General features: G+C 33.5%; 1 protein-coding gene and 1 pseudogene across 4 annotated transcripts; both read left to right on the top strand.

Annotated features, from left to right (window-relative positions):
• The first annotated feature begins 1,065 nt into the window (after positions 1–1,065).
• On the top strand, positions 1,066–7,156 carry LOC142641005 (F-box protein CPR1-like). Of its 4 annotated transcripts, none has more exons than XM_075815355.1 (2): positions 1,066–2,563; positions 6,616–7,156. In XM_075815355.1, the coding sequence occupies exon 1, from the start codon at positions 1,330–1,332 to the stop codon at positions 2,530–2,532; it is 1,203 nt and encodes a 400-aa protein (XP_075671470.1). In that variant the 5' UTR covers positions 1,066–1,329; the 3' UTR covers positions 2,533–2,563; positions 6,616–7,156. The 4 variants fall into 4 exon arrangements, with proteins under 4 accessions (XP_075671470.1, XP_075671472.1, XP_075671471.1 ...); XM_075815357.1 differs by having other exon boundaries at positions 1,076–2,563; positions 6,755–7,156; XM_075815356.1 differs by having other exon boundaries at positions 1,076–2,563; positions 6,638–7,156.
• Positions 4,624–16,102, top strand: LOC142639590 (F-box/kelch-repeat protein At3g23880-like; annotated as a pseudogene).
• Positions 16,103–16,494: the final 392 nt, after the last annotated feature.

Genomic DNA, 16,494 nt, shown 5'->3' with positions numbered 1-16,494 from the left:
AAAGGAATTCTAATACCTAATACCAACCTACAGTTGAACTCTTACCCTAATACCTAATTGGACTTGTATTGTAGCAATAATCTTTTTATTCAATGCATGACTCCCAATACGTGACTAACCAATGATGCACGAATCCCAGTACGTGACTAACACACCAACTTGAGGAAGATGCTGGCTGCAAAGTTCTTCAATTCATCCAACAATGAAGATCAAGAAGCTCCTTGGTCACAAAACCCTTGGCACAAAGACGCAATAGTTTCTACAGAGAATATGATGAATTAGGGCAATTTTGTCTCCGGTCACAATATGCATGTATCAACAATTGCAACAACCCTGTGACAGTCCTTAAAATAATCCTTATATATGTTTAAGGTTGTGAGAAAAGAAATCCTACACAAATACTCGAGGATATGCATGTAATCAGATCTGGAATTTCTTATTTCGTAATTCTCGACAGATATAGCTTATGTCGAGCTTCTGTCGAGCTTTAACATTAAATCTTGATAGAACCGATTCTGTCGAGACATCTGTTGAGTTTTAATGAACAACACTTTTTCACTTGTTTTTTGGTCGGATTTGCATGACTTCAATACTAAACTTGAACACTTATTTCTTGAAGTACTAAACTCATCCTAGATCTACCCAATTACAAGTAAAGTGCATTTTGTCAAAAAATTAGTTAATTACATAAATATGTCTCTAACATAAAATATATGTTTTTTTACCTCCTCCATTACTAGTGCTCACAATTTATTACCAATGAAATATATAAATATAAATTAGGCCTCGAGAGGAGGGATAAATTAATAGTTTTTTTAAATTTTTTATAGAGAGTTTCAAGTTATGATGTCCATTTGGTATAGGCAAGAATTGAATCATAAACCTCTTATTCAACTATTAAAAATTTTACCAATTAAATTAACTGAAATTCACTATTAAATTAATAGCTTGAAGTCGGAGTGCAGTGCCAAACAATTCATTAAGACACCATTGGACAATTAGTGGTCGGGCTTATCCAATATCAACTACTTTGGCTTATCCAATATCAACAACTTTGAATGACATTTCAGCTAGTGTTCATCGGTAGTCAATACATAAAGAAAGAATTTTTTTAATTCAATATCTCACAGCCCCTCTCTCTCCCCATTCTTGCTTCGTCTGACTATGTCTGTCCCTCTTCGTCATATATCAATCACCACCAAATAGGCGGAGTTTCTGGTGGGCGACGGCGGTGGTGGTGATTGTGCAGTCAGATCTGGTGTTTTAAGTGGTGTTGCGATCTAAGTTCTTTGTGGAAGTAGAAGGGAGAAGCGAATATAAACAATAATAATGTCAGACAATATACCTGAACTCTCCAGATCTTTCACTGAAGAAGCGATCATGTGGGACTCTCACTCTCTGCCTCCTGAAATCCTGCTCGATATTATCATACGACTACCCATCAAATCCATCATAACTTGCACCTCTGTTTGCAAAACATGGAAATCTCTCGTCCAAAACCCTTCTTTCATTTCCAACCATCTCCGCCATTCCACCACCAAATACCTCCTCTTCAGCCTCTACTCTAAGACCGCCTGGCAGGTATATAGAATCCCCCACGAACAAGGAAAAGAGCACTACGCATTGCATTGGGACGACAACCAAGATTTCAATGAATACACCAAGTTTTACTTCCCTCTTCTCCATGGTCCGGAAAGATTCCGTGTGGTGGGTACTTGTAATGGCCTCATCTGTCTTGCCAATTATATATGTTGTGACACTTTCATCATCTGGAACCCTTGCATCAGAAAGTTCGTCCAAGCGACTAAACCTCTACCTCTACCCAATATCCCACCATTCAGATACAGCGTTTCTGTTGGGTTTGGAATTGATTCCAAAACCAGTGACTATAAGGTGGCGAGGATTCTGAGTTTTCGAGATAGAAAAAGCGAGTCTCCACCCAAGCTTGAGGTTGAGGTTTACTCACTTGCCACTGCTGAATGGAAAACGCTTACTACAGCCTTGCCTCCCACAGGTACTGAATGCTATGGTAACCCACATGCTTCTGTCAATGGGGCTCTGCATTGGGTTGCTTCCAGAAGAACTAAAGACAATATACTTATCAAGTTTGTTATGGTACTCGATTTGGAGGATGAGGTTTTCAGTGAGATAGCGATGCCAAAATTTGCCGAAAATGAGCGTAACTTGCCCTCAACTATTTCAGTATATGGGAATTCCCTTGCCTTGTTTCAAGAGGTTTCTATGAACTATCTCAATATATGGCTGATGAAAGAGTATGGGAATGTGTCCTCGTGGACCAAAATTGTAATTTTGGCTGATCAAGGTCCCAGATATTACAGACCAAGTGCAAAAGGTTTTAGGAAGAGTGGTGAGGTTATATTGAAAATGAATGACACAAAATTCATCTCGCGAGACCTTGAGACCCAAGAGATTAAAAATCTTGGGAATGCTGGATATTATCATACTTATGTTGATTATTATGTTGAGAGTCTAGTTTTGAATGACAAAAAATCCCAACTGTGCAGTTACTGAGAAAAATTAAAGAGGAACAACAATAAGGAAGGTAACATTCTATTTTAATCCTTATTTTTATGATTTTCCATTTTGTTATTCATATATACTTGGCGTTGATTATGATTTGGATGTGAATATATATGACACTGTTCTTTAAATTCTTATTTATGATTGATTACCTGAGTTGAGTGGCTTTATATTTAAAATAGATAACTTATCAGTTATCTATTTTATAATACTTGTGAAACGAAAAACAAAACAAAAAAACAAACTGTTTCATGTTGGTTATTAACTTTTGCATGCTTAATTGTCAAGTGCTTAAAGATAAATGGATTGTATGAATTTCATGTTTCCTGCCACCTATAAATTACATTTTATAGATAGATGTACTCAACTTTTTCTTTCTTGATAATGTTATGGTGACCTCTTTTTAACTTCATATTCTTACACTTTTACTGAATGTTCTTCATGGATTTTTTTTATTTCTTTTTAATTTTTTTTAATAAAAAAAAATCTTAATTTGTCAATTGTGATCTATTTATGCTAAAGATATTTCATATACATTTTAAATCTTCCATTTCCACATCTTATTGAAAACATTCAAAAGATCAATGTTCATTGACAAACCAGCTAAATGGTGGTTATTGCTTGCTTTGGATGTTTAAGAATTGAAAATGACTTGTTTATGATCCTCATCTTAAACTATTTTTGTTATCTTAAGCTCCTTCACATAATTTGAAAAAGAATTTTAATCCAATAATGTAGTTATGCTTAGTTTTATTGTTTTGTTGACTCTATTTTCTTCTGTTGTTTTTCTTTTCCGTCTTTTAATTAGTGATGAGTTAGCATTTTCTATCACACAATTATACAAAGTAGAAGCAAAGGGTCAACTGAACACCAGTGGAAACGATAAAGAGTAAATATAGGTACATATAAGACATCAACTTCAGACTACCATACTTGCAAAGAAATAGAACTTCATCCCATAATGGTCAATGTAAAACCCAATTCTTGCATAAGGGTCTATACAATGTTGAATGTATGATCTTTGTCCAAGTAACTTCCCAAGGTCCAATGCTATAATCATGTTTAATGGTTTATGCCACCATTGTTGTAACCATTTTCATGAATCCCTTTATTTTATTTTATCCAACCATGATATACTACAGTTGTTTAAAGGCCATTCTAATAGCTTTTTTTTTTTTTTTAAGTAATAGAAATTTTATTGATAAAAAAGTATTTCATGTTCACAATGATGAACACAAAGTACTTGAAAAAATTACATGCAAATCAAAAAGAAATTCTAGTCAAATGTTGGAAATCAAGAATGGAAGTACATTGCATAAGACCCCAAATCTGAGACCACTCAAAAAAAGTCCCAATTAGCAAATACTTCAAATGATCTAGAGGTCTCACAATATCTTCAAATGTGCGGGTATTGCATTCTTGCCAAATTAACCACATTAGACAAGTTAGTACCAAATTTCAAATATTTGAAGAATGTTTCTCCAACCAATTCCTCCACGCAAATAGAAAAGATGCAACTATCTCCAGCATTACCCACTGAATCCCATTCATCAGGAATACTTCACTCCACAACACATGAGCAAAATGACAATGGAGCAAAAGATGATCCACAGTTTTCCCATAACAACGACACTCTTATCTTTAATTTTTTGTTTTTTCCCTGATCCAATCTTGTCCCATATTCATATTAACTGCAGGTCTGACATTTGAAACTCCAACTCAAAACCTTGCTACATAAGTCCTTGGAGATATCACAACCAAAAAACACGTGATATCCTTATTATAGTTTTCTATCTCTAGTGAGGCACTTGTTTTGAATAGCCAGCCAAGCTATATAAGAGTACTTGGTAACAGGCTAAGCATACAATATAAGATCTCATACTAGTTCACCACAGGCGCTGTGTCAAATTGCATTCCATATTCCTGTACTTCTAGACCTCCCTGACTTTCTAGGTTTCCAAATCACTATATTCCCAATTGGTGTTTAGTTGAACATTGCATTTTTGGACCTTTAAAGAAAATTAAATAATTGCAAAAACAGAATTAATCTAAATCATATTCACAACTCAGCTCCAAATGACAATGTTGTCTGATCTTGTGGTTGGCCAAGACCAGTCTTCTCCTTCAATGATGCAGAAATCTCTGCATGTGATACAATTAAGGTGAGGTAAGATATGTTAAATTGAAGAACTACATGATCATCATTTGAGTTTTAATCCTAAGGCCTGTACCATCTTGATCCCTCCCCTTCACTATCTAAGTTGAGATCTTGGCGCCAGGACCTGAGAACCGTATAAACCTTACAAAAATGAACTTTTAGTGATCTCATCCTTCATATATTGGAGATTGTAATGTATTTACTAATTTGAGGACCTTATCTACCTCACAAAAATAAGTTGGTGTCAATGCTGTCATCTATCTTTAGAAATTCTGTTTTTTTCCTTTTCTTTTTCTTTCCTCGCGAATGAAACAGAGGGGATTGCTTCAAAGTTTTGCATTTATGTCAAATTTCCAGCGGTGCAATTTCTGTTCTAGATGGTTCTATTGTTTTCTTTTTTAAAATCCAAGTGCCTAGTTGTGAATCCACTGAACTTGCAATCCGTTTTATAGTTGTTGCCTTTTCATCTGTATTTCATAGGTTGCTTGTATCTTCTTACTCATTCTTAGATTCTGTCTCAAGTGCATATTAGTATAGCCATCAATAGGTATATATTGATACTTGAATTAATCATGAAATAAATGAGGAAGCTCTATTTACATGGATGCACATTTTTGTAATTCAAGTTTCACTACAAGGGAAATTTTTACAGAGTTACTGGTTATGTGAAAATACTCAAGATGTTCATCATATCTGTACATATCAGTTATTATGTGAAACATATCTTGGTGCATGCAACACACCATGTGTCCTTTCACGTGTTCACTTTCCTAGCTATAGTATATATAAACATGGAAGCCTTCAGCATTAATTAAGATCACATCCTGTTGAACCACATAGGACTCTGGTTCTGCCTTCTCTTAAAAAGCTTATCTGTCGTTTCTTCTTTTTCTTCTCAAAAGTTAGTCATTTCCCGTTGCCAACCTCTCTCTCTTCTTCATTGACTGGTAGTTTTTACATTCCACTTTCTTCTATTAAAAGTGAAATGAACTGGTGTACGGGCCATTTTCAGAATCTATCCAAATTGAAATAATCCCCCCCGCCCCCTTTTTTCCTCTTGGCTTTTCTATTCATCAAAGATCAGTCAAGAAAGCCATCAAACGAGATTGTACAAGAAAAAAAAATTTTGATATGATTACAGTAGGAGCAATCTTGAAAGACCATTAGTGCTTTCAGGTCAATGATTCTTTTTCATTTTAATACTAATTTGTGTGTGTGTGTGTTTGGGGGGGGGGGGGGGGGGGGTGATGCTGCAATCATGTTTATGCCACTGTTCTTGTAACCATTTTTATTGATCCATCTATTATTACAGTTGTTCAAGCCATTCTAATAGCTTTTTTTTTATTTTACTAAACTCTTACCTTTGATTTTTTTTTTCTCTTAAACCAAACTAATTCCATATCCATATTACTTGGTAACAGACTTCGCATTCCATATAAGATCTCATACCCATCCCCCACAAGCAATCTTTGTCTAATTGTTATTTTGGCTTATCTGTTGGATATGACATGCAACCTATGTTTGTCTTCTTCAGTCTTCCTATAATTTTCAGAAGCGACCAAAACATGATGGACCTGGCTGTAAAATACTAAACATGCCCAATTAGCCTTGTTGTGTAGATGCCCAATGCACTTTTAAATGTGTAATTGATGATTCTTATGTGGAGTCTGATTTTCTTATCAATTGGGTGCATAAAGTTCAAACTCATTTGCTTGCTTGTAGGGATGTTTTGATTTTCTTGTTTGTTAAATTGAAATTCATATTTTTTAATAGATTAATTTTTCACTGTATATGTCTCTTATTGATCTTCATATTCTGTTTGTTAACTAGCAGTTGTTTTATGATCTGAATTTTATACAACTATACAAGTCACTTTCTTGATCTTCATATTAGTACTTATCTTGATCTCTGAACAGGTGCAGTTGTTTGCTTTGTTAGATTAATTTAACTCAGATTTCAAGGCTTATAGTGAGATATCTTCTCAACTAGGGGAAATCACGATAGCACTTACAGCTCTTAACCATGGCCCTGTTGACACTGATAAGCTTTATGCAGTGGTGATGGCAACAGAAGCTTTTGATGAGCAGATGCTTGCAACTACTTGTGATCATTTGGTTTATGATGAATTGGCAGGAAGATTCTTTAGGGCTAAAAATGCTAAACTGTGAAAATTTTGGTTAGAGAACTTTTTCACCAAAAATGGTGGTCACCAAACTTTGTTAAGCATTATGAAACAATGTTAATGGTAGTATTATGGTTATATATTAGGGAACAATGTGTCTTTTGAATAAACTTGAATGGTAGTAGTGTTTTGGATGGTTATGTGTTAAACCAGGATGGGAATCGTATAATGGTTGTGTTATGGAAGAATGTTAAGTGTTTGGATGATTATGAATTATCACTTAGATGGTGGTGGTATTATTGTTATGTAAATGTATTGCAAATGCTTTCATTTTACCTCAGTGTGTCGAAGTATATGTTTCAGAGGTAGAAGTGCAGTCAATCTATATGCCTTGTAAAAAAAGTACTTTTTGGGATAAATTTATTTGTTATGTATCAATATTTTTAGGCATTTTTGTTGTTAAAATATTTTACTACAAAACAACAGAATCGTAGTTTCCTATTAGAATCATTTAATCCTCGCATAAAATTCATGTTCAACCTATCCAGTGAATTTTGCACTTTTCCAAGCAATATGGTACCTTGCATGGAATGTACGGTTGTGGTGATTGCTTGGATAAGAACACAATTTGAAATCTTAGTTAAAAGAGCCAAGATGTCTAATAGGGAAACAAAGATATATTTTCCAAGGTTTGGTCTTGTGTTAAAAGTTAAAACCAATTACATTACTGAATTCATTGCGCAAAGTCACATTTAGACTTCCTTTTATTCACTTTTTTAGCATACATTTCACAATAGGTATCCAACACCTCTTTAATGCTTTGATAGTTCCAGAGCTAATTCCATGTATTTTGTGGTCGACAATTTTAAATGTCGTATTTTTGTAATAGTACTTAAAAATCAATAAAATAAAATCTTTTTAATTTATAATATAATATTTTCATTTAGAATCTAGAATTCTTGTCTTATTGACTTTTGAGATGCAAAATTACTGACAATTTTTTTTTTTTTTTTTTGTATTCAAGTTCCCTGGCATTTGCTTTTCAATTAATATATAACTAATTCAATTTATTCTTTCTTGTGATATAGCTGATCTTAAATAGATTTTTATCAAACTTATTTTTGTACTATAACAACTAAGTAATATTTTGTAAATAGTACATGTATCTTTAAAAGAATCCAAAGAAGTTTGTTGATACCCAAAATTTGAGGGTTTTACCAAGCCCAAAATCAAGAAGAAGCGGGAGGTCTATGAATCTACAAAGGTACCTAGACTAGCAAACTACGATAGGCTCAATAATGGGTAAGAATAACTAACACAATGAGGTTGAGTCGCAGCAACAAAATCCAAGGAGAAAGATGACATCCATGATATATGGTGAGAGGCTATCCTTCAAGTTTCTAGAAGAAAGTTTTACACACATATATACTTAAACTAGATTATAATAGAATTTTATCTATCTAAAAAAAAAACCTAAGGAATTTAACAAAGGAGTTTTCTTTATAAGGCATCTCTGCCATTAATGAGTAAAGCCCAAAATTTGGATAGTCAATGTCGTTTCTACTAGGCTGGGACTAGCAAAGCCACTCCATCTTGTCCCCACAATTCTATAGGAGGAACCATACTCACAAATAGGGGTGTTCGTCGTGCAGTGCAGTTTTGGGCTATTTTTAGCACCATACTTTACGATGCAGTTTAGATAAAACCATAATTGTGCAGTTTAACTAAAACCATAAGTGCACCATACCTTATTTTTGCAGTCACATGTGCGGTGCAGTGCGGTTTAGAGTTTAGCCAAAACCATAACCGCAACGCACCTCATTTTTGCGGTCACATGTGCGATCACATGTACGATGCAATGTATAAGATACAGCTTGAACGGTTTGAAGTTAGTATATTTTTCAAATTTTGAGTTTTTCCTACTTAGCCCAAAACTAATTTTTCCCTTTATTTTAGACCAAGTTTTAAACTATTGAGCTAGTTTTTCTTTGTTTTGAGCTAGCTTTCCTAGTCAACACTTGCTAGGGTTATCAAACTTTTTTTTTTTAAACTAAGGTTATTAAACTATTAATAATATATTTAATATTAAAAATAAATAAATATAATAATATATAGAAAAGATGCAGCGTGGTGTGGTTTTCCTATTATAAACTGCAAACTGCACTGCACGTGTGGTGCAATGTTACTTGCAATGCGGTAAGGTTATGCCATTTTACGGGCAGTTTTTGCAGTTTGGTGTACATCCCTACTCACAAGTATCACACCATTGACCATCTCAAAGAAAAACCATTATATTGGGATAGGACCAAGGGTACTTTCAGAGAGCCCTAATATCAAAAAAAGCAAGAGTGGTTGGGAGGCAAAGATAACTCTGAACTTCACCAACACAAACTAAAGACAGCAGAACCAAGGGAGTGAGAATAATAGCCACTATTAACCCACTAAGTAGTGGCGGATCTAGAAAATTTTCTTAAGGGGGCTGGTGAATATATTTGTGTAATTTTTAAATTTATTACCAAATATAAAAAAAAAAATTAATGGAAAATTTTAAAAGCTAAGGGGGCCATGGCCTCCCTTGGCACCCCTAGCTCCGCCTATGCCACTAAGTATAAAGCAACAATCTTAGGAAGTTATGTGGAGTAAATTAGCTCACTCTTCTCTTAATGGACACATTGATCCTAGATCCCAAACTCCACACGTCTTAGGGGACTTATAGTATTCGATTACTTGCATTTTACTTGTATTATTTCTTCGTTGCTTCGGAATTTTGTTTGTGTGCAGATTGGTCTAGTAAGTAGTAATATGGATCCTATATTTTCTACAGTAAGATCACGCCCAAGTCACCCATATTTTACCTGGGCCTTGGGGAAAAGCCTAATTAATTGGATTTGGGTCAGTCAACCCCCCCCCCCCTCCCCCTCCCCCTCCCCCTCCCCCCCCCCCGGGGCGCTACCGCCACCACCTCCAAAAAAAAAAAAAAAAAAAAAAAGTCCCTCTTCTAAGTTTAAGTAAAAATCAAATTTTTACGCTTTAAATGGAGAGGGTTGCAAAGTTTCCAAAAATTAGTCTAAAAAACATAGGTTTGAGATCGATGAACTTACTTAGGGTCCCAACTAGTTTGGAGATGTCTTTTCCAAACCATTATGCATTAATATGTATACATGTATATTATTTAAATAAGTTACAAAACTCATTAAAAAAGTCATATGACTAAAATTAGACATGAATGATCTATTCAATTGCCACATAGTGGATTGAAAAAAGATAACTAGGAATCAATTTTGAGCCAAAAAAATTGAGGTTGATTTTTTTTTTTTTTTTTTTGGGTCTTTTGTTTTAGTTTTTTCTTTGTTGAGAGAATTAAATAAAGAGAAATTAATAAGCTTTTATGAGTGCAGGTTTGTATGTTGTACTTGAACCCTCTAAAACTCCCACACACAAAAAACAAACAAGCACGAGCACTGCCCACAAATTTTTTTTTTTTTTTTTTGGTTCTTCTTTAATTAAAAAAAAAATGTTATCTACATTCTAAAACTTCCTCATAGTGGCCGATGAGTCTCTCTTTTCATTTTTCTTTTGGTTTGACTGTCTATTGTCTAATATTTGAGTTTTATTTTATACTCTTACCGTCTTACATCGGGACGTAACCAAAGGGGGAGGGGGATAATTGCCGCAATTCCCCTCTTACATATAAAAAGAAACACGTGAACATAAATATTGGTTTTTAAAAAAATAAATTCCAATTTTTTATTAATATTACAAACTTAAATTTCCAAAATATTTTAAGCTCAAAACCTCTTTAATATAAAACTAGTCTTATCACACTGCGAAGCGCGTGCAATGAGACTTTTTTTTTTTTTTAGTGCTCCTATTTTGTAGAAAAAAAAATTGTATAAATATTATAGCACAATTATTATTGAACTTTATTAGTAATAAGTTTATCATAAAAAATACACACATATCCATTATAATTATTCAATTGAAGTAATAAAAAAAATTAGAGGAATATTATAAATAAAAGTTGATATAGAATGTGTTTTTCTCTTTCAGCAAAATCCTAAAACAAAACATGCATCCTAAACACTTACCGTCAATCACATCATTTACAAAACCTACAAATCCACAACGTCTGACCTTAACATTAAAATCATATTTATCATTGTCACTCAATATAAAATACAAGCCCCCTTTCCTTGGTTGTAGCCAACTTATACGAGTTAGGATTAGATGAAACAACAATGTTAAAGTTAGGTAGGTGTCATCGAAAGATTGAAGGTAAATGACATCGTTTTTTATTTGTATATATTTGACATAAGATGACATAAAGGGCTATGGATAGGTATATATAAAAAAGTAGAAGTGCAAGAGGTGAAAAATGATGAATTAAAATGTAAAGAGGCTTATATGTATGTGTGAGGGATGAAAAGTCTTAAAACATTGAACCAAAAAATACAAAGAATATTTATTTTTTAATTAGAAAAGTATTAAAACATTGAAATAAATAAAACAAAAAGTCAATATTTAATTTATTTTTGTCTCCTATATAGCACTTGAATCTCTTTGCATAGAATACGCCACTTAACAGAATCTCTCTATGCTTTCCATATATATATAAATATATATACATTTATATATATATATATATATATATATATATATATATATATATATATATATATAGCACTTGAATCTCTTTGCATAGAATACGCCACTTAACAGAATCTCTCTATGCTTTCCATATATATATATATATATATATATATATATATATATATATATATATATATGTATATCGATTTTAAACCTCTCAAGTCATGAGTATATAGCAGTACTTTTAAGTTTATTTACTTTTTCATTAGGGGTCTTTTTTTACTTAGGACTTAGGAGCTTTGGGCGATTGCCTAACTTGAATAATTGAAACGTCTACCCTCAATAGTTCTTCATATCAATCTTTACAATACAAAAAGGACTAAATTATCTAGATTATAGAGAGAGAGAGAGAGAGAGAGAGAGAGAGAGAGAGAGAGAGAGAGAGAGAGAGAGAGAAAAAGATGAGAGAAAGCACTCCTTTTAGACTTTAGAGGATTTCACAACTTCTCCTCATTCTTTCCATTAATAATAAGAAGGATAAAAACTATTATACACATTTTATTCCAAACAACCGCACAAGTACATTTTGCACATTCTCCTCACACTCATAAAGACACAATTGCAGTGCAAAACTGTATATAATAAACAACACCCTAATTAAGAGGAAACCCCAAAACTTTCCTACACAACACATTAAGATATCTCTATACATATCATATGGATCATCCTAGCTTACACCTCGAGTAAGTTAAAAAGCTTCCAATTTAGTGCCATTGAACAAGATAAGCAGAACACTTGTGGTTAGGGAGAGGGGGGGGGGGGGCATGGCCCCCCTTGATTTTTCAATAATGCTCATTCCCTTGTATTTTTGGTAAAAAATAAATAATTTTAGACATAAATTTCAATAGAGCCCTCCCTAGATGTTTATTAAAAGCATATAATGCATTTATATATTTGACTTGATGCATTTTTATGAGTCCAAATCTTCTGTCCCACTTTTCTTGCTCCACTCTATACTCCACCAATAAAAACTTGCTATGTGTTCATCTAATTAATTAAATACTATCATTATTGACTTATTAATGCTACGGTTATTAATTAATAATAGTATTTAATTAATTAAATGAACACGTGACAAGTTTTTATTGGTGGAGTATAGAGTGGAGTAGGAAAAGTGAGACAGAAGATTTGGACTCCATTTTTATTCCCTCTAATTACTCTTATGGCATACATAGCTCATTAAATTAAAGTGTATTTAATATGAGAAATACTATGTCTACAACAATTTCACAACAAATTCTAAGTGGCAGATTGTTACAGGTTATTATCAATGGAGCAAAAAAGTAATTGCAATGGTAAGTTTGAACCAATAACAATTAACCACCTATGATTTGTTGTGAAAGTATTGTTAAAATGTTGTGAATATAACACTTTTCAATTAATATGTACCTTACGTAATTTAATTATATTTTATTTTTATTAAATTGACTTGTATATTTTTAAACATGTTAAGACTTATTTGATGTAAATATTTTTATTTATATAAGAAAATATCATATGATAAATCAAAATTACAAACATTTCATGTATAAGAAATAAATAAATATTTTATGTGTGTGTGTGTGTGTGTGTGTGTGTGTGTGTGTGTGGGCGTAGCCAGAATTTTTAACTTGGGGGGCCGAATTACATGCTTGTACATTAGTCATAACTCACATATTTATGTCTATGTATGTGTGAGATAGATAGAGTTAAAAGAAATAAAGAAATGAAACTTAAAGATTAAGAATGCCACACACACAAAAAAAAAAAAAAAAAAAATCACTACTTTAAGCAAAACAATAAACTTTTAGCGACTTTCACATTTGAACATGCACAAACATAATGCACTTTTGTTTACTTAAAAAATATAAATAAATAGCATCCGGACAACTTTGTGTGTGTGTGTGTGTGTATTGGTTTGAGTAAACGTGTGTTTTGTTGGGTGAAGTCCGCTTGAGAAACTAAAATATTGTAATTGTAAAAATAGTCATATTTCAAAATGAATGCTATAAAAAAATTAACATTGTATGATGCATAAGACCCACAACAAAATAAACACATGACAATTGCTCTAGTCAATTGCTGAATCAAAAGCTAATGATTGAAAGGTAACTAATACTTTTACTTTGTTTTAGTCATTTTATATGCAATAATTTGCTAGACAACCTCACTTAGCTAATTATTTTCATTACTTCTATATACCTTCTTTAATCCTAATAGTTTTGTGCTCTAGATACATCCAATTGTCAGCCAATAAAATTGAGACATACTTATGATATCAAATATTTTTTATCACTTGTGTTAGTGTGTCATTCTATGTAGTTTTGAGAAATAATTGCCTCAGCCATTTGATTGATAATACAACCACAACATATTTCAAAAGGGAAACCACTAAAACTAACATTAGACTAGATATGTAAATTTTTTTGGAGGGGCCAACTGATACATTTGCAAGACCAGCTTGTTTTTATATAGTATTATATAGGGGTTTTAAAAGCTTTGCGGCCAGGCCCCCAAGCTTCTGTGTGCCTTCGCCCTCGTGTGTGTTTGTGTTATTCTTTAGATTTAATTATACATATATAGGTTTTTTTTAAGGAAAAAGAGAAAAAAAAAAAAATATATATATATATATATATATATATATATATAGTTTGGTCCCTTTAAAAAATATTTTTGGTTCCACCATTGGTCAAAATTAACAATCTTCCATGGTAGTACGGGGAAAAAAGGTTTTTGTTTTTTTTTTTTGGTAATAGAGAATATTATAAACAAGAAACAGCAAGGGCTAGATTCAGGACATAATTTATTATATCCGAAACTGGTAAAATCATCTAGTAAAAGCAAAAACATCTCCACAGGAGGAGTGTTTAAAATAACAGAAGATTGTTGGAGGTGGACTGCCATTCTTGCTAGCTTGTCCGCACAGGCATTTGCTTCCCTAGAGCAGTGTTTCAGTTTTCACCTGGGAATCTGATTTAGTAAGTTCCTGCAATCATTAACCATAAGTGCATAATCAGCAAGAGAGACAATATTGCTGTTTAGAAGGTCAACAACAGATTTAGCATCAAGTTCTATCTCTACTGCTGGGATTTGGAGTTGTATGACTTGTATGAGAAAATTACATTATTTACTGGTATGATCTGTGTCTTGACTATTTTTTTTTTCAAATTCACAATCAAATAACTGTCGGGTCACTTTGTGGACATTGTGCGGTGAATTCGTACCAATAATACATGAATAACAACATTTCTTCTGAATAAAGTCAAAAGCCAATAATAGATTGAGAAAAATGAAGGTAAAAAGAGAAAGTAGACACAGAACAGAGAGAGTGTGGAGCTTGTTGCTTACTTCTGAGCACTTTCTCATCTTTTCTCACCTTCTCTTTGAGGGTTGAAGAAAGGAGCAAATAATATCAGACTACTTACCTAAAGAAGAAGTCTCCAAATCCATCACCGAAGAACCATTGTGGAACTCTCTACTTCCTGAAATCCAAACCGAGATTCTTATACGCCTACCTATCAAATCTATCCTAACTTGCACCTCTGTCTGCAAAACATGGAAATCTCTCATCCAAAACCCAACTTTCATATCCACCCATCTCCACCACTCCTCCAAGAAAAACAAACAGCCCCTCCTCTCCTCTTCTTCAGACTCTGCACTGGAAAGCTCAATGGAGCATTTAGCAACGCGGACTTGTGCGAAATTGACAAGGAGCTCTACGCGTTGCATTGGGATGACAACGAAAACTTCAATCAACACACCACGTTTGACTCCCCTTTCCAAGATCAAAGCACTTACGGATTATACCGTGTTGTGGGTACTTGTAATGGCCTTGTTTGCATTGCCGATGATTTATTTAACGGTCAATATTTCATTCTTTGGAACCCTTGCCTTAGAAAGTTCTTGGTATTTCCACGCCATGTCAAGTTCTGGTTCCGGACACAACCTGGCAATGACGTGTCTACTGGGATTGGGTTTGATGCCAAAACCAATGACTATAAGGTGGTGTGGTTTCTGACTTTTCTAGATGTAGAAAACCAGGGCGAGTCTCTACCTGAAGTTGAGGTTTACTTACTTGCCACTGGTGAATGGAAAACGCTTACTGCTGCCTTGCCTCCTACAGGTGCTGTATGCTATAGTCACCCACAGGCTTTTGTCAATGGGGCGCTGCATTGGCTTGCTTGGAAGAAAACTAAAGACAAAATATTACTCGAGTTTATTATGGTGCTCGATTTGGGGGATGAGGTCTTCCGCCAGATTGCACTGCCAAAAAATGAGTATCATTCTATTTCAGCATATGGGAATTCCCTTGCCTTGTTTCAAGTAGTTCCTATGCATTTTCTCAATGTATGGGTGATGAAAGAGTACGGGGATGTGTCCTCGTGGACCAAAATTGTAATTTTGGCCGATCAAGATCCCGTAGGATACATACCAACAGCAAAAGGTTTTAGAAAGAGTGGGGAGATTATACTGGAAACGAATGACGGAAAATTATTCTCACGAGATCTTGAGACCTAAGAGATTAAAGATCTTGGGATTGCTGGATGTTATCAAATCTTTGTTGATTCTTATGTTAAGAGTCTAGGTATGCTTGACAAACACAACCATGCAGTTACCGAGTGAAATGAAAGAGGAAAAACAACAGGCAAGGTAACATTTTATTTTGATCCTTACTTTTACTTCTATCTATGGTTTTCCATTTTGTCATTCATACATACTTGGCATTGATTATGAGTTTTTTTTTTTTGTATGGCACTGTTATGTAAATTCTTATTTCTGATTGATTACCTTGTTTGGATGGTTTTAGAATTAATATAGGCAGCTTATCAGTTATATTGGAGAGATATTTGAGTAAATTGCATGCTAAAAAATCTTTGGCTGCATTTCAATTTTTCTTCAATAATTATTTAATACTAAATAAATAAAAGACAAAGTGGTTCATGTTTTTTTTTTTTTAGAAAGAAGTGGTTCATGTTGGTTATCAACTTTTAGCACGCGTAATTATCAAGTGGTTGAAGATAAATGGACACTAAATTTCATGTTT

The sequence above is a fragment of the Castanea sativa genome, chromosome 6, assembly GCF_040712315.1.
Source record: "Castanea sativa cultivar Marrone di Chiusa Pesio chromosome 6, ASM4071231v1".
NCBI classification, from domain to species: domain Eukaryota; kingdom Viridiplantae; phylum Streptophyta; class Magnoliopsida; order Fagales; family Fagaceae; genus Castanea; species Castanea sativa.
Note: the sequence above shows the minus strand (reverse complement) of the source record. Positions and strands in the feature narration are given on the sequence as shown.

Bases quoted from the DNA above. Each gene is read 5' to 3' on its own strand.
- LOC142641005 (XM_075815355.1), top strand. From the start codon at position 1,330: ATGTCAGACAATATACCTGAACTCTCCAGATCTTTCACTGAAGAAGCG.